General features: G+C 47.1%; 1 protein-coding gene across 3 annotated transcripts in view; it reads left to right on the forward strand.

Moving 5' to 3' along the window:
- SLC4A11 (solute carrier family 4 member 11) overlaps positions 1-17,846 on the forward strand; it is a 94,394-nt gene extending 76,548 nt beyond the window's left edge. For all 3 annotated transcript variants that reach the window (XM_088162958.1, XM_014876196.2, XM_088162959.1), the window contains exons 15-20: positions 473-579; positions 1,692-1,860; positions 4,875-5,048; positions 9,487-9,682; positions 11,219-11,388; positions 14,386-17,846. In XM_088162958.1, coding sequence (XP_088019084.1) covers positions 473-579; positions 1,692-1,860; positions 4,875-5,048; positions 9,487-9,682; positions 11,219-11,388; positions 14,386-14,449 — 880 coding nt within the window. In that variant the 3' untranslated portion in view covers positions 14,450-17,846. The remainder of the gene's footprint in view (positions 1-472; positions 580-1,691; positions 1,861-4,874; positions 5,049-9,486; positions 9,683-11,218; positions 11,389-14,385) is intronic.
- The last annotated feature ends 6,960 nt before the right edge of the window (positions 17,847-24,806 follow it).

Genomic DNA, 24,806 nt, shown 5'->3' on the forward strand with positions numbered 1-24,806 from the left:
TGTTGAGATCCCTGTATCTCCCTCCAAACAGGCATTGAACCATTTTGCTGAGCAAAAATTCCTGATGGTGCAGGAAGGTCTACTGGGAATGTACCTTCAGTGTGCTCTTGGGAGTCAAACACCAGCTCTAATTTGGGGTTTGCTCCTATTGCTCTTAGAACTCTTCATTTGAAATGCAGGAAGCAATTAAAGTGGAAATGAGACACAAATTGGTGCTTGAAGGCCTTTTTTTCCCTAGCTTGCATCTTATTTTCTTGATTCTTTGTGTTTTGCTTCTGCATTCATCAACCTTCAAAGGCTGTAAGTTCCAGAAGATTTAGGGCTGAGCGAAAGACTAATTCCTCACTCCAAATATCTCTTCAAAATTGCAAGATGGGACTGAATTCTCACTTCTAAAGCATTAAATGTTGTCTGGATTGAGTGATTGTCCTGGCAGTGGGGTGTTGATGGGAATTCTTTGTCTCTTTTGCAGCCCATATTTGCACGCGAGGGTACGTGAAATTCTGTCCGACTGTGCCTTACCCATTTCAGTCCTGACCTTCTCTGTTGTGGGTTCCTATATCTTCAAGGAAATTGAAAGTAAGTTCTGGTTTTGTTCTCTGGAATACTGAGGTTTATGAAAGAGAGAAGTCAAATCCTGGAAAAGTTTTGCTAAAAAATAAAGTTCTTCCATGTAATTTCACAAATAGCGTGTGTACATCCCACCAAGAGCTCAGATTTCCTCACTATTAGATTTATGTCATTCAAAACCCCAATTAAATGAGGCTGGGACAAGAAAAATTATCCAGATGTGTCTTTTCAATGAGTTTGAGGTGTGTGTCACAATAAGGGAGATGAACAATTTCTGGCAAAGAACAAAAGGCAGAGTAATCAGCAGGCAGGAAGGGTTGTTGCCAGTCGTATCAACATGGAGTTGGTCATCCCAGTTTGTCCTCTTAGTCTCCAGTTTGTTTTCCTCATTTAGGTGAAATGGTGCAGAGCATCTGGGCAGCTCTAAGTTACACAAGGAAATCTAAAAATGAGACACCATTCATTGGCCAGATAGATCAACTTTTCCATATCAGGAAGTGATAATGGGGACAGGAATTGCATTGTCCTGCAGTGACGTGAGTGGGTGATGTGAGGAAATGTATGGAAACAAATAAGAAATGGCTTTTTGTTTTTTATTGTGATGGCCATTCCATCCAGTTGGATTGCACAATGATGCGTGGCCATGTGTGATTTATCCCTTGCCATGGATTGCTTCCAATGGCAGCAGAGTTTTGATTTAAATTTTATACTGAAATGCCTTGCACAGCTTGTTGGAGATGAGGAAGTTTCCAAATGCCTCTGTGGGTTGATGAGCTGAGCATTATGGTGCTGGTTGGAAATAAGGCTTTCTCATCTAAAAACACCTTGCAGCATCTGTGGAGGACAAGTTTCCCTCTTTTGTTTTGCTCCAATATCTGTAATGCCTTGCTAGGACTAGCAGTGGTCTGTCCCATCAGGATGGCAGCCAAGTCCTAAGTGGATGGAGGAAAAAAATAAACCAAACCAGCCAGATGGACCCATCTTCCACGGCCTCCAGGCTCCCACGTGCCAGAGCATCACGCCTGCTTTCCTGCTTGCTTCCCACTACTTTGTGCTGTGGGTAAAACGTTGATGGTTGGACAAGAAGGTGCCTCCTAACATCCTTCCTCTCCTCTTTGCAGTGTCCAAATTCAACTACAACGCCTCTGACAGCTTGTTTGTGCTGGCCCCTGTGCAGTCCCTGTCCATTGGGTCGGTGATGAGTGCCATGGGGCTGGGATTTCTCCTCTCCATGCTCTTCTTCATCGAACAGAACATCGTCGCGTCCCTCACCAACGCCCCGGAGAACAGGTAACACCCTTGGTGCTGCTTTTCCCTCTGTGGGGGGACATCCCTGGCTCTGTCACCACCACTGCTTGCCCAAAGCTTGTCTGAGCAGCAGAAAATATATTCAGGATGTGTTGTTAAGAATTCCTGTTGTCACAGGTGGAGGTAACTCTGCTTCTTAACTCCTCACCATCCCCAAAGCCCAGTGTTGTGGCAGAGAGCCAAAACCACAAACCCTCAACAAGCTCATCACCTCAACCTGTTTCTTCTTTTCTCTCTGCTCAACACCACTGTTTGTCCCCTAAAACTAAAAGTCTTGGGAGCCAAGAGGTGGCATAGTGAATGTGAAGTGGATGTTTTGTACAGTTTGAGGTTCTTTGGATGCACCTCAAGATATTTCGGGAGTGTCTGGCACATGTGGACACTTGCACTACAAAGAATTTGTTGAAAATGAGAAGTCAATGACCTACATAAATGTTGTAGCACAACGTGCTGCAGCTGAGCATCAAGAGAGTTTGGAGCTGGTAAATTCCAACTAAAAAAAGGTGAAAGTGCAATAAAACAATATGTCCAATGTCTGATAAGTCTCACTTATGTGCAAACTTGAGATGTTACATTATTAAAATATTCCCTCTGATGTTTTTGTGCCAACTGCAATCAGATGTGATGTCAAGAATGAACGTGGATGACTTTTTTCCAGGGAAACTACCACGTCTCCGAGGATTTTTTGCTAATGTGATGCGTGGGAGGGTTCTCTCCTTGCATAATATCCATTAGCATTCTCCATGTTTTAGCTGGAGTGACACAGTATTAGGAGAGAGGAGACAAGCTCAAATTCTGCTACACTAATTTAGTTTCCTTTGACCACCTCTTATCTCTATTATATCCCTTTAAGTGTTGAATAAATCTGTATGTAAGTGGGTCATCTCTTGGCTAATATGAATTTCTTCTAAACTTTCGGTATTTTCCACTAGAATATCTTGAAGGAATGTAAAATGTTCTTTGGAGTTTTTCAGAGTGCAGGGCTGGGCTGATGCTGATCAGGTGTTGGGGCAGGGATTTTTAGAGATGGAAAAACTAGGACTTGACACCATCTGTTTGTGGTGCCATCACATTCACCTTGCACTATCCCACGGTGCTCCAAGCCCCATCCAGCCTGGCCTTGGACACTTCCAGGGATCCAGGGACAGCCACAGCTTCTCTGGGCACCCTGTGCCAGGGCCTCACCATCCATACAGGGAAGGAATATTTTCTAATATCTCATTTAAACCCACTCTTTGTCCATTTGAGTCCATTCCCCCTTATCCTGTCACTCCAGGCCCTTTTAGATTCTCTCCCCATCATTCTTGTAGATCCCTTCAGGTCCTGGAAGGCTGCAATTAGGTGACCCCAAAGTCGTTTCTTCTCCAGGATGAGCAATCCCGATGCCTCAGCCTTTCCTCATGGCAGAGGGGCTTCATCCCTCTCATAATCTTGGTGGCTTCCTCTGGATTCATTCCAACAGGTTGATGTCCTTAAAGCCTTCTGAAAAGAACGGGGAGGACAAGAAACAATAACCCTGAGGGTGCTGAAGGTGCCTTTGCTCAGAGAAAGCAGCACGTGAGCAAGGGCTGTGTTTCCAAAGCGTGAGCCAACGCAGGAAACGTGTTTGCAATCCCACCCTTCCTGCCAGCACCTTCCAGAGGCTTTGCAGGGTAGACACCTACCTGACCCACTCACCCCACGGCCTCCTCAGTCACTGGAAGGGGACACTCCCAGTGGGACCAGGCTTTTGTCCCAAAACTGAGCCCCACCCAAGATTTCTGCTGCCCAAACAATGGCTTTGATCTTCATGTGCTGGGTCAGCTCTACCAGCTCCACGTGCCTCGTGTCCAGGAGTATCTTGGATGGCTCCAAGTCTGTGCTGAGGTGTCAGTGGAGCCTGTTTGGGTGGCATTGACACATTTAAGTGGGAGTGCCCAGAGAGAATTGAGCTGATCCCTCACATTGTGTGAGGATGTCAAGTGCTCCAGTGGCAGAGATAGAGCCTTAGACCTTTCAGTGAGGGTTTAAAGCCTGAGAGCTGAATCGTTCCCCAACCTTTTTTTCTAACCTTTACTCATAATAGCTCAGCAGTTGGTACAAGATAGGAATGTTTAGGAAAAGGGCAGACCTTGGAAAAAAATAGCAAGGTTAAAGTAGATAGATGGGAGTTCTTGGTGCTGCTTTCTGCACAGTCCTGGCAAAGTGGGTGTGCTCGGTTTCCTCAGTGAAGGCTGTCAGATTCCCTATCCCCTAAAAATCAAAACAGGGAAGCTCTGCAGCATTTGATGAACATAGGAGCAAATCTCCTTGGCTGGCTACCAACCTTTTGGAATGTGTTGCCCAGAGAAGCTGTGGCTGTCCCATCTCTGGAAGTGTCCAGGGACAGGTATAATGGGATCTGGAGTAACCTGGGCTAGTGAAAGGTATCCCTGCCCATGGCAGGGGGTTGGAAGTGGATGATCTTTAAAGGTTCCTTCCAACCCAAACCATTGTGTGATCCATTCCATGATTCTGTGACTACCAAGGAGGAGCTGAAGTTTAATGAATTCCTGTCCCATTTTCTTATCATGCAGTAGCAATTACATAATTAGAGGATTACTGCAGCATACCAAGCACGTGTTCTGCTCGTGGGGAAGGAGAGAGATCAGGGTTACAAACAAGAAACTTTAGTGTCAGTGCTTTGACAACAAATGCTCAGGATTTTATCCACTTTCTGTGTAGACTCTGCAAGCAAACACACGTGTAGGATTTTGTGTAGACTCTGTGATAAATGTAGGAGGAAAATGCTGATGAAATGTTACTTTAGTGGGCTGCCTTTCTGCTCAGAGTTCATCCTTCCAGATAACAACAGCTTTGAGAGCAAACCATCACATTTCACCACCTTTAATGTTCACCCCGTGCCGACGGTAAATCCAGAGGTGTGAAATCTGTGCATGAGAACGCTTGAGTGTTCAACAGAGGCAGCGTGCAGGGTTTGCACCAGCTGTAACTGCTGTCCCCAACCCTCATTGCAGGCTGGTGAAGGGCACAGCCTATCACTGGGACCTGCTGCTCGTGGCACTGATCAACACGGGGCTGTCGGTCTTCGGGCTGCCCTGGATCCACGCAGCCTTCCCGCATTCCCCCATGCACGTCCGGGCCCTGGCCTACGTGGAGGAGAGGGTGGAGAGTGGCCACATCTACGAGACGTGAGTAGATCCCTCTGGATTCATTTGTGGCTTCCCAATGCTTTGGGAACTGTGGGTTGCATGGTTGGGGTGTTGGCTGTTGTATTCTAGATGAAAGTGATGCAAAGATGCACCCAAAGAGCCTTGATTTGGCTTCATCCCCTGCACTCCAGCACTCACATTCATGCTCTGGCCACTGGCAGCATCCTACAGGGATCCCACCCATTCCATTGCAAATTCTCCTCTGGAAAAGTCAGCCAAGGCCATTTTCAGTTTCTGCCTTGTGGGAAGCTGAGGAGATGCTTTGGCTGGATCTCTCTGGATGCTTTCCCCAGAAAGAATCCAAAGCTGATTCACTGCCTGAAACCTGTCTGGTGGTTATTACGAAGGGGAGGAAAAATGCACCATTAATTCAGAGCTCCCATAATATCTCCCACCACAATTTGGGAGGGAGATGCTTAAATTCTCTGGGTTTGAAACCAAAACAATGTGAAGCCATGGCTGGGTCATGGGTTTCTATTTAAGACCAATTCTTCTGCTGCTCTGAGTTGAGCAACACATTCTTATCACAGATCTATTTAAAAAAAATTAAAAACCTTTTTCTCATGAAACAATCTCTACTCTGGAGCAGGTCTGGCCCATTTGATCTCAGTCTGTTGCAGTTGAGTGCTTTTACCACACAAGTGGTAATTTCCACTCACATACCATTAGTTTTAATTATCCTGCCTGGGTTTCCATTTTCTGAGTTGCCACTTACCAAAAGTGAGGCTAAGTGATCATTGACTTTGGGGAATGGAATGGGTCTGTCTTAATCTCAGTCTTGCCTTCAGGCTTGTTTTGGTGCCAAATGGCCCAGCCCAGCCAGGCACAGCTGATTTTTGGGTCAGGGATGGGCAGATTTCACCTTCCACATCTGGAAATTGCTGAGTTCTGCTGCTCCCTGTAACTCTTCTATGGATCTTTTCCTAGCAGATCAGTCCCTTGGGTTTGTATTCCCATTAGGACATGCTGCTATCACTTTTTTTCCACAGCTATATCTCTCTTGAATAAATGCTAAACACCAATTTAAAGAAAAAATCAACTTTGAAATTGGAGTTCTATAGGGTTTTAATCCATGCCCTTGCTTCATGATGTACTCTGGGATATCTCCACTCTCTGTTTCTTTGAGACATGCAGAACTCATACTTTGAAACCCATGTGCCAAACCTCCCTCCTGTGTCTCCTGTTGTCACTTTTCATATCCAAGTGCCTCTTTTTCCTGTTTTTCCACTGTCATGATTCTGTATTCTGGCTTTGCCTTGACAAAGTCAAGTCCCCTGCCTGAACTAAGGATTAATTCTTGCACTTGTCCTCTCATCTTTCACCCAGCTGCCCCCCACCCCCCATAAAAAAAAAGCACCAGAGAGGCCATTTTGGCCACTCTGACCTAGATACAGCTCCAGTGAATATCCTGGAAGGGTTGGGGGCTGCCCTGATCCCCCTGAGTGTGTTCCCTCATGGCACAGCTCTGCTCTGCTGGAGGCAAATCAGTGCTGGGAACTGGATATTGGGAGTGAAAAAGGGAATGAGGGTTTTCTAGAGCTTTGAACTCCCTTTGAGACCAAAGCTTTTTGTTCTCTGCAGAGCACTGAGGCTAGAACAGGAGGCTCCAAGCAATGTAGTCATCCTTTTTTTTTTTTTCTTTTCTTTTTTTTTTCCCCCCTCTTAGCCAGCTCTGCTGAAAAAGAAATGAAGCTCAATTAGAAAATCAGCTCTGTCTCCCTTGGCAGGCTCCTTCCCTGCACTCAAATCAAAGCTCCCACAGGATGATGATATAAACAAGGATAAAGATCTGTCACAGTGAAAGCAAAATTTTCTTCTCCCCTGTAGAGAAAGGATTGAAGTTTCCTGTGGCAATCTGCAAACAGGCTCTTGTTGCTTACTTGGAGAAATTCAGGAATGGCTAATCCCATGCTAGCCATATTTAGAGGATTTTGGGGAAATGAGCCTGGATTATGCTCTTTAATCTCCATTAATTACTTGATTTCCATCACAGCACAGATTTTCTGGAGCTGTTTCCTCAAGGGCCAAACCAGATTCTGAACACACGGAAATCAAAGATTCCTCTGTTGACTTAATGTGACTGTGATGTTCTTATTCTGGAAATGAGGTGCTGGAATTAGCAGAAGACCAATCTAAATCTGGGAACATCAGTTTTAAAAATACCATGTTTGGCCAATTATGAGCAATTTTAGCTGTGTTCTGATAAAATATTTCAAACTAATAAGTGGCGTTTGCAGGAGCTGGCAGCAATTGTAGTACATCTTGTCTGTGATCAAACACAGTGCTGTGATTGCTGCATCCCTAAGAGATGGCTGTAGAAAATTCCATGAACTTCAGAAATCTCTTACCGAAGGGGGCTGTCACTCTGAGCTTGTACTTGCAGCCTTGCAGCTGATGGAAATGTGATTTTGAAAATTTAATTGAAATTTGTGGGTTTGTTTCCCGAGCTCTTCCATTTGCATGACTTCCCTTGCAGACTTGTGTGTGCTTGCAGGGCAGGAGCCTCCCCAGCAGGAGGGGAGATTTGTGTCTGAAAGAGCAGAAATTCCTCCTCTGTGGCTGACCTGGTGCTGGAGGAACTCTTGCTGTGCCTGGATGAGGTTAAATCTTTAAACCCCTGCTTCTCTGAGCCACCACAGAGGCTCATCATGGTTCTGGCAGCTCTGGAGTGGCCACATTCTGGAATTACTCTGGTCCAGCACTTCCAGTTGCACTTTAAGCTGCTTGGCTCTGTTCATCTCCAGGATTTCTGTGGTGATCCGGACCTGGGGCAGTGGGAAAGATGCCAAACCCATTTAGGTGATGTCCCAGTTCTACCAGGGCTAGCAAGAGTGAAGAGCTCTGCCCTCCCTCAGCTTCTCTAGGCACTGGCAGGGACCCCTTGGATGTAGGAGACTTGCAAGAGGATCCAACAAAATCTCTTTGGAAGGAGCAAAGCTGTGGTTTAAACCTGTTGGAAGGTTACTTAAAGGTTTTAACACCTCTGTGCATCCTGTCCTGGTAATCCTGGATGATTTCAGGACTTTGTGTGCTGTTTGTGGTACCTGTTATTCCTTAGGTCTCATGATTGCTGGTGTTAATTCTGCCTTGTTGGCCAAATTCTCAGAGCAAGCTTTGGGCTGTCACCCTTTCCCTCCCTCTCCAAATACGGGTGTGAAAGGACCTTCATCCCCCTCAGCTTCATTCTGCTCCTTGGGGGTATAAACAGATTTGAAATTCATCCTGACTTCTAAGCAAAACTCTCCAACTTAATATTGCAATAATTCAATCATCTTTAGGACAGAAGGAATTAGGAAGTCCTAGCAGTGCATGTGCAAAGGAGGGAACTGTGCTTTGATAGATCTCTGATGATAATCCTCAGAGAAATTTGTGTACAGGGTTAATTCAGAATTTGAGGGGTCTCATACAAGGAATGAGGTCACTAAATGACACCAAGACAGCCTGTGGACAAAAGTTTTCCCTCATAATTAGGGGGATGTATTCACTGGCTTATAAAAAAACTGGCTTGTAAAAAAAATAAATTTAGGAATCCTCTTTTTCTCTACATGTAAGTAGTCTTGACAGATGTGGGTTGTCTTTCCTCCTGTTGTTTCTGGTGATTTTTTTCAGACTGGGAGGAGATGCTCACAGATTTAGCTGCAGTGCAAAGAAAACACAGCAGCCTCCCCTCAAGTAGGTTGCTAAAGCTGCTGCCTGTTTTCCTGTCAATCTTCCCCTTAAAAAAGCTCAATTTGTGGCCTGTCAGCTCTGGAAAATTTGCATTAATTAATGACATGTTTTGCATGGTAATAGGCAATTGCCCACAGCAGGATTGAATCCCTGTGTGGTGCTCTCAGCATTCCCTTCCATGTAAACAGGGAGATCCTCGTATCCATCAGAAATGCTGACTCGCTCTCAGGAGACTGCTGACTTTCTGTTGTGTTTTTTTTTTGTTTTTTTTTTTTCTCCAAGAGGTTCCTTAGTTCCTGGAGAAGTCAATGAGTTTTCTTTGGGACAGAAGCCAGTTGCATGTGCCCAGGGTAAATCAAGGAAAGGATTACTGCCCAGAAAGAGGATTCTTGCCTGGTTTGTTTTTTTTTTTTTGTTGTCGTTGTTGTTGTTGGTTTTTTTTTTTTTTCTAGCATAGTGTTAAACAGAATCAGTGTTGAGGGCAATTTAGTTGAGGATAGGATCTGTAGAGTTTTGCAGGAGGGGAATTTTGGCACTTTTCCAGCTGCTCTGTTTGAGCTGTGGATGGAGTGCCTGGCCTGGCTCCAGCCAGGCTGTGCCTCCTCGCTGTCAGCACGGGGCCAGCAGTGCTGACTGCAGAGCGCTGGGGATGAGTTTCCCTTGCCTTGTCCTGCTCCTCCATGGAGCAGCCACTGGGATAAATTATGGATTTTACCCCATCTACTAACTCCTCTTTCCCTGCTTCCAGGATTGTGAGCGTGAAGGAGACGCGGCTGACGAGTCTGATGGCAAATTTCTTGGTGGGGCTGTCACTGCTGCTCCTGCCCTTCCCCCTGCAGTGGATCCCAAAGCCGGTGCTCTTCGGCCTCTTCCTCTACATCGCCCTCACCTCCATTGATGGCAACCAGCTCTTTGAAAGGGTGGCTCTGCTGCTCAAGGAGCAGGTATTGCAGTTGTGTTTGCACCCCGAGCACACAGCTCTTCAAACTCTTGCTCTCTCAGTGTGGGATTTTTTTTGTGAGATTTTTTTTTTCTTTTTTGGGGAGTTTTAAACCCCCCTGTGCTGTCGTGTCATTTGCAGAGTACATGCATTTAAAAAAGTAATAATATAAAAATATAAAAAGCACAACATCAGGAAATGATGATCTTTGATTTCCCCAACAAAGCTTCAGGCAGGTAATTATTTTTTGGTGCTGTTTTACACTTTCATTTCGTGTGAAATACCACAAGATGGGATTTTGAACTCAAAATGAAATTACTTGTGTTATTGAGACCTCTGTGATGTGGGCTGAAAACAAACCTGGGAGATGTTTTTTCAAATCTGTCTCTGTTAGAGGTGTTAAAAAGGTGTTGTTTGGCAGCGTAGGTGGTACCTGGAGCAATCTCCAGCTCACCTTCTCTTATGTAACAAGGGTTTAATAAGCCCAGCGTTTGACTCTGCATCTCTGCTAATCTGTCTTGATCTCCAGTATTACATCCCAGAGGTTAAAACTGAAATTTGGGTAAAGATTACATTTGTCATGTCAATTTTTGAGTGAGGGTTGAAGAGCTGCTGATCTATGTGACTTATTACTTCTGGTTTTAGTAGGAATTACGTATGGAATTTTCCAGGTTTTGGTGTGGAAAATTAAGAAGTATTCTCAAATATGGAAAACTCCCTTTTGTGGAAACCTCTTAATGAGTCATGGCACAATCTGAAAGCCACTGAGGCTGTGCTGGTGCCAGCAGACAGTCGCTCATCCTCTTCATTGATGTATAGACAGTGAGTCAAAGCCTGTGCTCAGACATGAGCAAGGAACTGTCAAAAGAAACCACCATATTTAGCCTATTAATATCATTTTTTCCCCCTTTACTTCTCAAAAATGGGTGGCTTATAGGAGCTGAGAAAATCCCTGCATTCTGAGCACAGCCTCTTGCTGCACTTCCCTCATCTCTGGTCTTCCCATGATGGGGTTCAGCCAAGAGATGGGAGCACCAGGGGCAAGCCTGGAGCCTTGGAAGGCTCGAAAATAATGAGGAGCTGGGTGTCAGGTGGAGGAAACATCGACAGGAACAAGAGCTGGATTCATCTGCTCTCCTTCCCCCTGCACACCCCCACGGGCACCTCTGGCTGTGGAGCCCTGGCTGTCCCAATCCTCCTCAGGGAATCTCATTACTGCACTGCCCAGGATATTCCATTGCATTCCAGATGTTCCCAGATGTCCCCAGAGGCAGTCCTGGCCCTGAGGGGTGTCCTGTCCTCTCTCCAGGCTCTCAGTGCCCAGTCATCCTCTGGGTCTCACTGCCAATGCTGTGGTTTCAGGCACTGGAATTAACCCTACAAATCCCGTGTTCAGCTGCCGAACCTTTTAAGGACCCTGATGTTGATGCATTGCCTGTACAAATTGATGACTTCCCTCAAACCCTGGTGTCCCAAAGCCCCATTCTGCTGTCACAAGTCCAGGTCCCTGCATGTCTGACTGTGGTTCTTCTCTTCCCAGACTGCTTATCCTCCGACCCATTACATCCGCAGAGTTCCCCAGAGGAAGATCCACTATTTCACAGGCCTGCAGGTCCTGCAGCTCCTCATCCTCTGTGGCTTTGGAATGTCACCCCTGCCTTACATGAAGATGATCTTCCCCCTCATCATGATAGGGATGATCCCCATCAGGTAGGAAGCTTGGCTGTCTTTTTTTCCCTGTCTCCCATGCCTTGGTTTTTGTTTGTTTTTTTAATCCAATCTGTCAGTCTTGGATTACTGGAAATTTGAGGAGAGGAGAAACTGGGAGCTGGGTTTGTTTAATCTGAAGAACAGTGAGAGGGGATCTCACCAATCCATATAAATATCTCCAGGATGGTGCCAGGCTCTTTCCAGTGGTGCCCAGTGACAGGACAAGGACTAAAGGCCACCAGCTAAAACACAAAAAGTTTCACCTCAACATGAGGAAGAATTTCTTTATGTTGAGGGTGGCAGAACACTGGAACAGCTGCCCAGGGAGGCCATGGAGTCTCCCTCTCTGGGGACATTCCTGTGTCACCTGCTCCAGGGGCCTTGGACTGGGTGATCTCCAGAGGTCCCTTCCAATCCCAATATAAAGAGTGAGTGGTTCAGGAGGCTTTTCTGCATTTTCCAGACTAACCAGCTTCTGGAAGTGGGTAATGAGGAGGAGTTTTTTACCAGCTGCTCAGGCCTGAGGAGGAATCAGGATTTCACTGCTGCTGGGAGTTGTGCAGAGGGTTCTGGGCTGGCTGGAAGTGCTATGCTTCCAGCTTCCCAGGAGATGAAAACTCTGCTTTTTAGTCCCTGTGAGGTGTCTGACCTTCCTGGGAAGCCATAGTCCAAACCTCTAGGTAGTATTTGATAATGTTCCTTATCACTTTGTAATTTGATTTCCTCAGGCCAGTGCTCACAGCAGAGCTGGAAACTTTTCCTCAGAGGAATCTTTATTTCTTACCCAGTGCTGTGGTGATCTCACAGACCTCCTGCACTGCTGGGTGCCCCTGTCAGTGATCAGTTGAGTGAAACTGGTCACATTTAGATTTAAGATAAATGTTTAAAGCTGGGAAGACCCCACAATACCCTACAGTGTTGAGAGAGAATCATTAAGAAATTCAACTAATTTCTTCCTTGGGGTTCATTAGCAGCCACTACCCATCATTCTCCAGTTAAATAATTCATGCTCTCAGTCTTTTGGATATAATGAGAGGCCATAATAAGATCTTGGAATGAACAAATCAAGTTTCCAGTCCACTTCATTATTTTTAGGCCATCATGGTACCAGTGATATCTGCTTGACTTTGAGCTTGCAGTCCCAGAGCTTTTCCCTGTGATCCCAAAGTTCAGGACTGCCAATTTGCTAATCTGCATCACCTGCTGTGCTGTTTTCCTTGGCTGATAAAAGATGGGTCCAGTCCTTCCTGAAACAAAAGCAAATGTCACAGCTACCGTGGCTTTCAACAGGCTCCTGTCAGAGCCATTTGGGCTGGATTTTAAAAGATAAACAGGCTTGGAAAACACAGAAATTCTTGTTCTTGTGGCAGTAATGCCTCACCTGCCCTTCACACTTGGGCTGTCTGGATGAGTGGCTGGTAAATATTCCAACTGTGAGCAGTGCTGCATGAGTGGCTCTTGCAGGAATCCCAGCTTTGCACCCAGGGCAGCTCAGTGCAGAACAGAAAACGTGGGGCACACTCAGCCAAATTCAGGTGTTGGACATGATACAAAAAATTAGTGTGGAGAGAATGCAGTCAAAAAACCTGATCTTGTACTAAAAGCTGGATACTAATATGCAAATATATCTTCTTTTCAGTAAATAAGGTGCTGTCACTTTATACCTTCTGTGTTGCTCACTCGTTTTTCTTTCCAGGGCAGTTTTTTCCCAGCAGCTGGATAATCAGCTCTGCTGCCAAGGGGAAGATGCTGCTGCCTGGCACAGCATGGAAATTTGCCCTTGGCTTTCCTTCCTCTGATTTCTTTTGCCTTCATGTAGTTTCTGTGGCCTCCAGCCAAGAAGGCAGCACCATGATCCATGAGCCCTGTAGTTAATGACTTTTACCCAAAGATTTGGCACTCTAAATAGATGAGGCAGTTGAAGAAATTTAATATATTTTCTCCCCCACCTTTTTTTTTTTTTTTTTTTCAAGAAGTAAAGGGAGAAAGAAGAGATGGGACAGTAGCCAGGGGGCAAAATCAAGAATCAAACACAAATAAGTGAGGCATGGCTTGGTGTCCCATCCAGAACACCAGCCACGTCCCAAAGCCACATTTCCATCCATCCAACAGCTTTGGAAACATGATTTGTGTTGTCATTAGTGAGGGATCACTGCTGTGGTCTTAGACAGATACTGAGAAGCCACTGAAATCCATTACTGCAGTGGAAAGCAGCCTGCTGGAAGAAAACTTGATCTCTTTGGGTATTCCCAGTTCCTGGCTTGGATTCAGAACTTTGGGATGATGAGTTTTTGGTTGCCCACAGAAGAATCTTCTCTCCAAGCTGTCTCTTATCTGGGCTCTCAAGCATTTTCTTCTATGCTGGGTCTATTTAAGGAGATCCTGATATTTCTCATTAATAAGTGGTGTTTGGAATCTCAGCTGTTGAAACCTGAAACTGATTTTTTGGTCCTTTATGAGTTATTTTAGCAGCTGAAGGGTCACTTCCTTGTTAAACAAGGGAAAATGCCACATAAATGTGCACTGAGATTTAGAAGAGCAACTTCACAGCGCCTTTCTAACTCAAATACATTAATTTGTGAGGATGTTCTTGCAAAAAATCAAATTAAAAAAAAATGTTAAAAGTAAGGGAATCTCTGTCTCCACGTGGAGAAGCCAGACACCAGGTCGGGATGGTCTTGTTTAGAGTCATGGCTCTTCACCTTTGTATTTTTGTCACCCTGAGGACTTGGTGACAGAGCTTTAGGAAAGTGATGTTCCTCCTGTGAGACTGAGGACGTTCTCTCTCCTTTCCAGCTGAAAGAAAACTCTTCCAGAGGGAGCCAGGCACTGCTGTTCCTATAAATAATCACTGTGTTTGCTTGCAGGATTGGTTGGTTTTGCTGTCCCTCACTTTTGTGTCCCCCTCAGCTTGGCCAGACTCACCTGGGAGCTTTGGGGCAGAGAGAAAAACGCAGCATAAACCAGGACTGACCCCTCCTCTCTGCTCTGCCTTAGGTACAACCTGCTCCCGAGGATCATCGAGGCCAAGTACCTGGATGCCATGGATGCAGAGTACTGAAGGCAGCAGGGACAGCTCCTCTGGGGCCACAAAAGGCGTGGGACCATCCCCTGCAGTTTTCTTTCACCACTTTCCTCGTGCTCTGACGTTGGCAATGCACTCCTGGCACAGCTCCACGGGGTCTGTGCCAGACCAAGGGAGCCTTGGACTTGAGAGGACGATGCTCTCTGGAGCTGTGAGGCGAACAAGCTTTATGGAAAATGCTCCTTTCCACAACCCCAACCCCACAAACCCCAAAGATCAGCCTGGCTGCACGGTTGGAGCATCCAGAGTTGTCCTGGGTTCCCTTGTTTGAGGGTGGGGGGGGCTTTTGTAATGCACCACATCCTTCTCTTCCCCAACACTAAGAACAGCAACTGACCCTTGTTTTCTAGAATGACAGCCCTGTCCTGGCCTTTGAATCCAATTCCCTGTGCACCCAGTATTCCCAAATTGGTGTTCTGGGTGGGATGGCCTCGTGCTAAACCAGTGATGTCAGGAGAGATGGTGGCTGTTGTCTCAGATTAATGGGTTTGGAAACAGTTGCAATGTGTACTGCTACAACCCACAGCTTTGGATGGATTTTTAATTCATGCACATGAGCTGGGAACATTCAGAGGCTGGGCTCACAGAGCCCTGTGGATGAAACCCCTTCTGGGTTTGAGCTGTTTGGGCATTAGTTTGGATCTTCCTCCCATTTCTCCTGGGTAATCAAACACAGAATTGTAGGTTTTGCACAACTGCAGCATTTTTTGCTTGCACCCAGAGGGCAGTTGTGTCGAGGTTACATATACATATGTACAGTAGTGCCTATGTGTACATATATACATATGGAGTTGTGTATATATTTTGCATAGATATACAAATAGGCCTGGTTCTTTCCAAATTCACAGGTGTTTTGTGCAGTCAGTGTTACCCACCATGTCCTGACCATATACCTGTTCTCTGCTTCAGTGCTGCTTTTTCTCATTTGAGATATTGGTCACTTTTATTCCTTTGGAAGCTGCTCAGTTACTGGTTTTGTTCATGTGTTGCTTTATTCAAGGTGTTTTCTTTGCTTTCTCCTTCCTGTGGCTTGAGACCTTCATCATTCTGTCTCGAGGCTCCAACATGTGAATTTTTCATTTAATTTTGATGTACAGAATGCAATGAAAGTTTCCCTCTTTTCGCCTAATCAACACTTGTTGGTCATTTCATTGTTTCTGTTGTGTAGCTGATTTCCAGTTTCCCCCCCTCCCCAACTCCCAGACGTTATATTATATTTCTGGATGAATCTTAACTTCTGCTGTCTTTTATATTTCAGTTTATTTAATTTTGCTTGTACTATGGTCAGTTTTCTTATTTGGAGTACTGTGAAACAAGCTGCCCTTTAGTTCAGTGCTTGGCACGTCACAGGTCACAGCTAAAAATGTTCAGAAAATTGTGGACCTCGGTGATGAACTTTCAAAAGAGTAGAAATGAGGGAAGAAGAGGAATGTAAAATATGAATTTATCAGCACAGAGAAGTGTTTCTTACCAGTTGCTTGCCCAGTAAATGGTGCAGAGTTTTTTCCTCCCACCCCAGCCGTGAGGGAGGAAGGCTCTGGGTGCAAAGCTCCTGTGCTGATGCTAAGCCAGGCTCAAGCCACTGCAGATTTGGTGTATTTGCACTAAAGATCAGAAGGTATTTAATCTTTATGGAGCTGCCCATGGCTCTTGAACACGTGTGCAGAACTAAGTTTTTAATTTTCTTAAAAACCCTTTGTATTGAGACTCGAGGGAGGAGAGCAGCCACAGTTCCTGTATCCCTGGTTTTCCATCCCTGAGGGGATTGTAGGGGAAACCCCTCAGCTTAGCAGGCAAAACAATGTCCCAGATACCAAAACCACGACCTTCCTGTGGCACCAAGCTGCTCTGAGAAGGGTCAGGGTCACCCCCCCAGGGCATCCAGGCAGGGAATTTGGTTTTCAGCAGCCTTGGGTGCAGCCACGTCTGACAAGAACAGCTACAAACCTGAGCGTGGTTTCTGACCACTCTGCCCAACATTCCCTGGCTTTTGAGTCGTTGCTGTGCCAGGATCACTCAGAGCTGTTAGCCAGGGCTGCGTGTAGGAACAGGGGCAGGATTTCAGAGGTGGCACAACTCTGTCTGATCTTCAGTCAACAGCAAAAGGGCAGGTGACAGGCAGCAGTTCAGGACCTGCTGGAAGCCAGGGAGTGCACAGGGCTGCTGAGGCTGAAATAACATGATTTTCCCACACATGTCAAAAGATTTAAGCAAAGCTGCAATCAGAGGTGTCATCCTCTGGTTGAGTAAAGCTGTAACACACACACGTGTCCTGTGGGTGAACCCCTGGCGTCTCCAGAGGAAAAAGTCACCTTGTGGCGTAGTTTAAGTGACATTTTGGGTGCTGTGGCTGGAGGAAGGACAGGATGTGCCCGAGGGAATGTGGCTCTGGTCCTCTTCGAGGCTCTGGGTGGGATTTCCTCGGGCACAGAGCCATGGTGGGGTGGACTGGCCTGCAGGTCTTACCAGACCAAATAGTTTTGAGATGCACCCTCCACCCCCCACTTAGAAGGGCCAAAAATGTCCCCATTTAAAACCTTTTTGAAAGATCAGTTTCAGATAGTGTCCAGTGTTGCAGAGAGAATTTTAAAAATCCAGGCAGCAGGGAGGGTTAAATATTCCACCACAACTCTTGTTTGTATCTTTTATTTTCTTTCACCGGTGTCACTTCAGTGTTTGTATTTTCTTTGTAGCATCAGTAGGATTCTGTTCTGCGGGGTTTTTGTTCTTACAGGGGCCACAGAATAAACTGATGGGAAATCAGCACAGCTTGATGGGGGGGAAAAAAAAAGGCTGTGCTGGCTTGGACTGGTTGAGCATTTGGACCTATGTCTCAATATTTGGGTAGGAGGGAGATGTGAGACTCGAGGCCTCTTGTCTCAAAAGAGGTTTTCATGATCCTGCAGAGGATTTATTTTATTTTTCCATGCCTTTTCTCTTCTTGTTTGCTTCTGGTTTTGCTGACTTAAGTGCAGGCGTTTCCAGGAAGTAGCTGACTAGGGAAGGAGGGTTTGTTCAGAGTTGATTGAGCACTTTAATACTTCTGTGAAGGTTTAAGACAATTAGAATGTAAAAGAAGTTTTATTATAAGCTCTTTATATACGCACAATGCTCTGTATAACTGTTGCCAAAGAATTGAGTCTGAAAGGTGTCAAGAGCTGTTGGGAGAGTCCGTGGGGTTCACCTGGCACTGCAAGGTAGGGGGAAGCTTCTGAAATGAGTGGATTTTGGAAGTTGCTGTTTGACAGCTGCCACAACGATCAGAAACTGGGGATAGAATAAAATTCTACTCTCACACTTGTAGTTTTTGATCCTTGCGTTGAATGTAGGAGCTAGAAGTGAGCTTGACAATTAAAATTGGATTTGTACCTGACTGGTTTTGTTGGTCTGAGACTTTATTTTGTTGCTTTTGAAGACATTCTTGGTATATTTTGTGTGGGATTTGATGTGTTTGTCCATGTAAATGAAGGGAAGTTGGTGAAAAGTTGCTGAACAAGCAATGCAGCACTTTTGGGATTGCTTAGGAAGTGCAGCTGAGAACTGCACTGCAACAACCCCAAACTCCCTGGCACCAACATTTGAAGTTATTTATTTAATAAATGCCAAGCTCCTCTTGGATGTGCAACAGTGCTGCCAAAGGATGGGGATGCAGTAAAGGGGTTCAGCTGCTTTGGCTCAGAGCTGCTGCTGGTGAAGTGGTCCAAGATGAGCCCCAGGACTGTGGGACACAACACGAGCTTCCTGATGATCCAGGGAGCTGGGAACGCTCTGGAAAGAAACTGGGTAGATGGCCACACTTATCTTCCCCAAAATTCCACATCCCCAGCTGCACCCAGAGACTGAGACTTTGCAAATTTCTGCTCGTGAATTTTGGCTGCTTTAGGAGCTGCTGCTGGACTGTGCTCTGTGGACACTCCTGGGAGGAGCAGGAAGTTCCCCCAAAGTTGGAGAGAGCTGGAAAATGTTTGGAGGTGGGAGGGAAGGGGTTGGTTTGGGGAAGTTTTTGTGGAGTTCTCAGCAACAAGAAAATGACCTGAGATGTCACATCAGCAAAAGCAGCTCCTGTTTTCCAGTGTGTCCCACCAGGCATCCACACCATCATTGTCACACGTTCATTACTCCTTCCCAACCTTTTTTGTTCGTTGCATTCTGAATCTGCCCTTTGCAGGGTTTTGACCTGCCTAGAACATGGATGGGCAGAGCCAGGGGATGGCTCAAACACTTCTGTTGTGTCTGTTCCCCCTAAACTCAGTGCAAGCTGCTTGCTGTCATCTCCTGACCCAGCTCTCTGTTTCCCCAGCCCTTTCTAGAAGCTGGCTCTGGAATTTCCACGGTGGGAATGCTGCCCAGGTGCTGATAGGGAATTTTTTTTTTTTTTGAGAACCTGAGCCTGTGTCTGGCAGTGGCTGCTCCTTGGGGCTCCTTTGCCACATAAGCAATGATGAAGGATTTGTTACTGTCCAGCACTTGGACTTCCCCATCCCTTCAGAAATCTCCTTTATGGCCCCTGCTGTAGTTGGGATGTCTCCCTTTCATCTGCCAAGCTTCCAAAACAATCTAAATAGACATAATGGAAGTTGGGTTGTTTTCTGTATTGAGCCTGTGAATGTTAGAAGAGAATCATCCCTAATTGTTTTCCTGTCTAATTAAAGCCTGGAAGGACCAAACCCTGGCCCTGCCACTCGTGGCTGCAGCGCTGCTTGCAAAGAGCAAACCCTGAACGTCGTGGGCACAGCAGAGGGGAGGGAGTTGTTGCAGTACAAGCTTTAGAATCACAAATTAGCACTTTCCTCTTTGGCTTTTGGGTGTTTTCCTTTCACACTTCCCTGGCTGTGTCTTTCTTTGCCTTGTACAAAACGCTGCATGAGCTGGGATTGCTTGGCTCTGCTCTGATGTCACATTAAATATTGAAGAGCCTGTCCTTGGGGAGCTGCTGCCTTCTGCTCCCCATCTGCCTCTCCTGCAAAGAGCTGCTCACTTGGAGAGTCTGCTCTTCATCCATGAGACAAATTCCTGCTGCTGCACCAGCAGTGCCCCTCACTCAGCCACAGAAGGGGAGCAGAATGCAAAGAGTTGGGGCAAACGGCTTGAAAATAAAGTCTCTCCCTCCTGATCTGAGTGATGCTGGCACTTCTTAGCACGTGGGGAGAACCAGGAGCTCTGCAGCAGTGAGGTGTTTGTGGTGTGGTCAGGGGCTGCAGGAAATCCTATCAAATTCAACACTGGGGGATTGGTTTCAGTGCTGGGGAGGCTTCTGGGAGAGCTGGGAGCAGTTCTCATCTGCCCAGCAGCAACAATTGGTGTTTTGGAGGGCTTGTTTGAGGTAAGTTTTCCATGGCTGGATGAGCTGGGTGGTTCTGCAGTGTCTGGGAGTGAGATCAGAGGTGGCTGGAGCAGAAGGTGCAGCCCTGGGTGCTCTGAGCATCCCCAGTGCTGGGGCTGAGCTCTCTGGTGGCAGTGACAGAGCTCGGGCTCTGTCCCCTCCTGGCTGGAGCTGCTTCCCCTGGGAGCTCTGCTGGCACCTCTGCTGTTCAAAGCATCACTTTTCTCCAATTTGGGACCAGTGCCACTGATTTCAAACAGCACCTCCAGGGGAGCACTGCTCTGCTTGAGCAGGATTTTATGGGATTCAGGAATGGGTTGGGTTGGAAGGGACCCTAAAGCTCATCTCATTCCACCCCTTCAGGGCAGGGACACCTTCCACCATCCTAGGCTGCTCCAAACCCCATCCAACCTGGCCTTGGACACTTCCAGGGATCCAGGGGCAGCCACAGCTTCTCTGGGCACCCTGTGCCAGGGCCTGCCACCCTCCCAGGGAACAATTCCTTCCCACTATCCCATCCATCCCTGCCCTCTGGCAGTTTATCCATTCCCTGTGTCCTGTCCCTCCATCCCCTTCACTGCAGAGCTTCCCTTGCCTGCCCAGCTGTTGGCAGCTCCCTCCCATCTCCACCATTTCTGATATTAAAGGGTAATTATAATCTGGAAGCTGCAGCCCCTGGCATGTGTTGGATGTGTCCATTTGGAGCTGGGCTGTGCCCTGAGGTGCCCAGCAGGTCCAGTGGATCCATTGCCATGGGAGAAGGAATATCCAGCTGCAAAGCACAGCAGCCACTGGGGAGGGAGGGAGGGAGGGAGGGAGGGAGGGAGGGAGGAGCTGCTGACTGACCCTGGGAGGGTTTAGCCTGTGCTGTCTGGTGGTTTCATCAGTGACTGAGAGCTCTGCTATTTTTGGGGCTGTTTATCCCCTCCTTCCCCTCTTCTCTCTGTTGGTGTTTGCACCTGACTCAGTCATCCTCGTGGGTCCCTTCAAAGTCAGGACATTCCATGATCCTATGAGATGTTACCCCAGAAAACAGAAATTCTTTTACTAAAAACTGCAAAAGCTCAGCTGCTAAAAAAACCCCAAACTTTATCTGAAGTACACCCTCAAATTAATGCAAACCAACCCCTTCCCCATGATCCCACTTGACAAAGGCATATCCTAAACACAAATATCTTAAATACTCCCTCATTTTCCCCTCCTGCTTTCCCTGGAGGGAGTGTAAATGCAGAATTTCTCCCTGTTTAAGAGGAGAAACTTTCCAGGGGCAGATCCAGCTCATCTCCCTTTCCCTGCAGTGCAGGGTGAATTTCCAGTGATCTGCAGCAGTGCTGGGTTTATTTCCCCCCGTGATTTGTAACTGGTTAAATCCTTCACTGGGATCCCCAGAGGTTTGTCCCAGGATTCTGAGGAAGGATTTTAAGTGAGGGAGATTCCTGCTCAGGGATTTCTGGCCCATAGATATTTGCACTTGCTAAAGACTCGTGTTGATTTTCCAGTGAAGGATTTCGTTTGATAAGAGTGGCTTGGGGAGGGGAGAGAGAGGGAATTCCTTGGTTGTATAAGGAAGTTCTGTGTTTAAAATGGAAATAAAAAAGAAATGTGCTGTTTATAGATTTCTGCTTTTTGCCCAATCCCTGTCTTTTCTTTAATCCAAAGTTCCTGGCACAGTCTGGGTTTCTCTCCCCTCTGAGGGTGTTTCTCTGGGGACTGGAGAAATTTGTGCAATCCCAGCACTTGGAGGATTTGAGCACCTCAGCTGTGACTGAGAGCACTTGTCTGACACGTGAGAGTCTGGGGAGCCAAAATTTGGATTATTTCATCATTTACTGGGGAATAACTGCACCTTTTACCTGATTTGGTGCACTGAGAGCATCTGGAGGTGGCTCTGACTGCCTTGGCATCACCCAAACCAGACACGAACTCAAATCCTGGTGAATATTATCACTGGGGAGCCTGGGAATGAGCCACTTCTCCAAGGAGTGAATTCATTACCTGCCACAGGATCCAGGCTTGGATCCAGCTTCCTCCAACCTCCTTTAACTCCAGGATCCTGGAGGATCACCAGGACAGGAGATTGAGGTGAGGCTCTGTGGGTCTCAGAGCAGGATTTGGGACAATCCAGAGCCTGCAAACCTGTCCCTGGTCTCCAGCCATGGGATTCCTCCTCCAGCTCTGGCCTTCATCAGCATGAGCTGCCCTAAAGCAATGCTGGTGACCCTCAGATCAATCTATATATTAAAAAAAAATCCCAATTCATAAATGGACAGAATCCCAGGAAAAGGGGGGAACAGTTTGGGTGGTGTTAATTTGGGGGCTGCCTCTGATCTTTGGGATGGGAGACACTCCCTGCTCTGCCATGGGGACTTTGGGATGTGCCAGGAGCAGAGCACTGAACCTCTCCCAACCTGTCCCTGCTCCCTCCTTCCTGCACAGGCTGGAAAACCCCAAACCAGGACAGAAAAACTGGTGGGAAGTGCTCAAACAGAGCCCTGGGGGAGATGTGGGGATCCTGCAGATCCCTGGGGATGGAGGCTGAGCAGCAGGGAGGGGGTGGGAGGGACGCGTTTGGCACCTTCTGGATGTCACTGCATGGATTTCTCTTGGATGAGCCCCTGCTCAGAGCAGATTTCACGGTGATATTGCTTTAAATGTCGGTGGCATTTGGTGCAGAGCTGGGGATGGTCGGGGTCAGGTGGGGACGTTTTTCCCTCACTTTGTCCTTCCTTCCCCTGCGGGACACACGGGCTGCTCTGCCTGGAGCTTTGCAGGAGGCTTGAAATGTGAGATGGCCAAAAATTTCATGGATAAACTGTCCAAGGAAGAGCCAGGCCCCAGGGATGGGATGTGTGGGTTTGCCCTGTGCCGTGGAGGGCACGGAAAAAGGGATTATTTAGGGTGGCTGCATCTTCAAACTGATGATTTTGTCAGTAGTTTTCCCTCCTCAATCTCCTGCTTTGGTTTAAACTAAAAAGGGATTTGAATATTCCTCCCTGCACTTCCCAGTCCTGTAAAAAACTGAAATCTCCTCCTGGAGTGATCCAGGTGTGACAGGGTTTGTCACAGCCCTCACATATCCACGTGCCACTGCAGCAAAGCTGGGGAGAAGGAACCAGTTCCTCCCCATCCCCTGAATTTTGGGAGGATGCAGAACCCAGAAATGGACCAGAACAGAGAGCAGCAGAAACGCTGAGCCAGCCGAGGGCTAGAAATCTGATTTTTTCGAGCCAAAAAAAGAAATTGATTGTAGCTTTTCTTTTTCTTTCTTTTTAAATGTTTGGGGTGGATTTTGTGTGGTTTTTTTCTGGCCCTGAGCCTTCCCAGGCACCAAACCCTGCTGGCTTTCATGGGGGATTTGATGTGCTGAGAGCCGGTGCCATCTAGGGGACGGAGAGGAGAACAAGGACAGGGAGCAGAACACCGGGATGGGTTCCGCTCCCAAACCTCCAAAATCTGCTCCAACCTCAGAGAGCCTCAGCCCAGCCCCTCTCCATCACCTGAGCACCGAGCACGGAGAGCCCCGGGCTCAGAATGGGAAATCGGTGAGTGCAGGGCTTGACTCAAGCTCAACCAGCCCCAAATCCTGCAGGGACAGCAGAAATCATGGAATGGTTTTGGCTGGAAGGACCTTAAACCCTCTCATTCCATGAGCAGGGACTCTTCCCACTATCCCAGATTTCTCCAAGCCCTGTCCAAGCTGGCCTTGGACATTTCCAGGGTGTTCCTTTCAAGCAGCACCTTCTGCCCAAAGCCAGGGACCAAAAAAAAAAAAAAAAGTTGGCAGGAAAGGTTTTGAGGGAATGTTTTGCTGCAGGGGGATCAGAGCCCGTGAATTCCCTCCCTGCAGGCTCAGCTCCCCCCCAGTGTCCCAGAGCAGCGTTTCCTCCTCCTCCTGCTGCTCTCCACAGGGACATGCCCTGCTGTCCTTTAGGAAAGGTTTGCCCAGGACTTTGGGGTTTGGGGAGGGCCCAGAGGTGTTACAGGTTCACTGAATTATTTAGGGTGGAAAAGCTCCCAGAGATCATCCAGTCCAACCATTCCCCAGCACTGCCAAGGCCATCCCATGTCCCCAAGTGCCACATCCACATGGCTTTTAAATCCCTCCAGGCATGGGGACTCACCCTGGACAGCTGTGCCAGGGCTGGAGAGCCCTTTCCATGAAGAAATTTCCCCAAATATCCAATCTAAGCCTCCCCTGGCCCAGCCTGAGGCCGTTCCCTCTCCTCCTGTCCCTGTCCCTGTCCCCTCCTGTCAGGGAGTTGTGCAGAGCCACAAGGTCCCCCCTGATCCCCCTTTTCTCCAGGTTTTTCCCCAGGCACCAAAGGGGAGGCTCTCTCTCTTCTGGATAACTCTGAGCCCACAAAATAAATCTCTCATCTGTACACACCTAAAACCAGACTCTTCCCAAACCTTTGGGAAAGGTGGATGGGAGAGCAGCAGGTGGAAAAGATGAATTTCCATCACTTTGAATAAATCATCAGCATTAAGGAGAATAAATAAAATCACCAATAAGGATCTGGTAAATGGGTGAGTGCAGCCTCAAGCCAGAGCTGCAGGGCTCAGGGGTTTGTGTTGGACACTTCACCTAAATCACTTTTTTTTTTCTCTTTTTCCTATTTCAGGTTTTTTGGGGGTTTTTCCCTAACTTCATCAGCTCCCCCTGGAAATCCTTTTGGCCCCCACCATGGGCACTTCAGGCTGGACAGGAGGGGCTGCAGCCAAAACTTTGCTGCCAGGGGCTTCTCTGCCACCACCTGGTCCCCAAATGTCCCTTCCTGCTCGTCCCCATGTGCCAGGGCAGCCCCAGCTGGAGGAGCTGTGGCCGCATCTGATGCACAGCAGTGGGAGCTTTGCACTTCTTAATTAGTGCAATTAATTAACCACTTAATTAGTGGTCAATTAAACCACTTAATTAGTGGTTTGTCTGATTATTACTATCTAATTATTGATGAAATTACTAGCTGAAACCCATTAAAAAAATTAAACACTAAAAGAGACACCACCCCAAAT

Source organism: Sturnus vulgaris, chromosome 4 (genome assembly GCF_052056855.1).
Source record: "Sturnus vulgaris isolate bStuVul1 chromosome 4, bStuVul1.hap1, whole genome shotgun sequence".
Taxonomy (NCBI): domain Eukaryota; kingdom Metazoa; phylum Chordata; class Aves; order Passeriformes; family Sturnidae; genus Sturnus; species Sturnus vulgaris.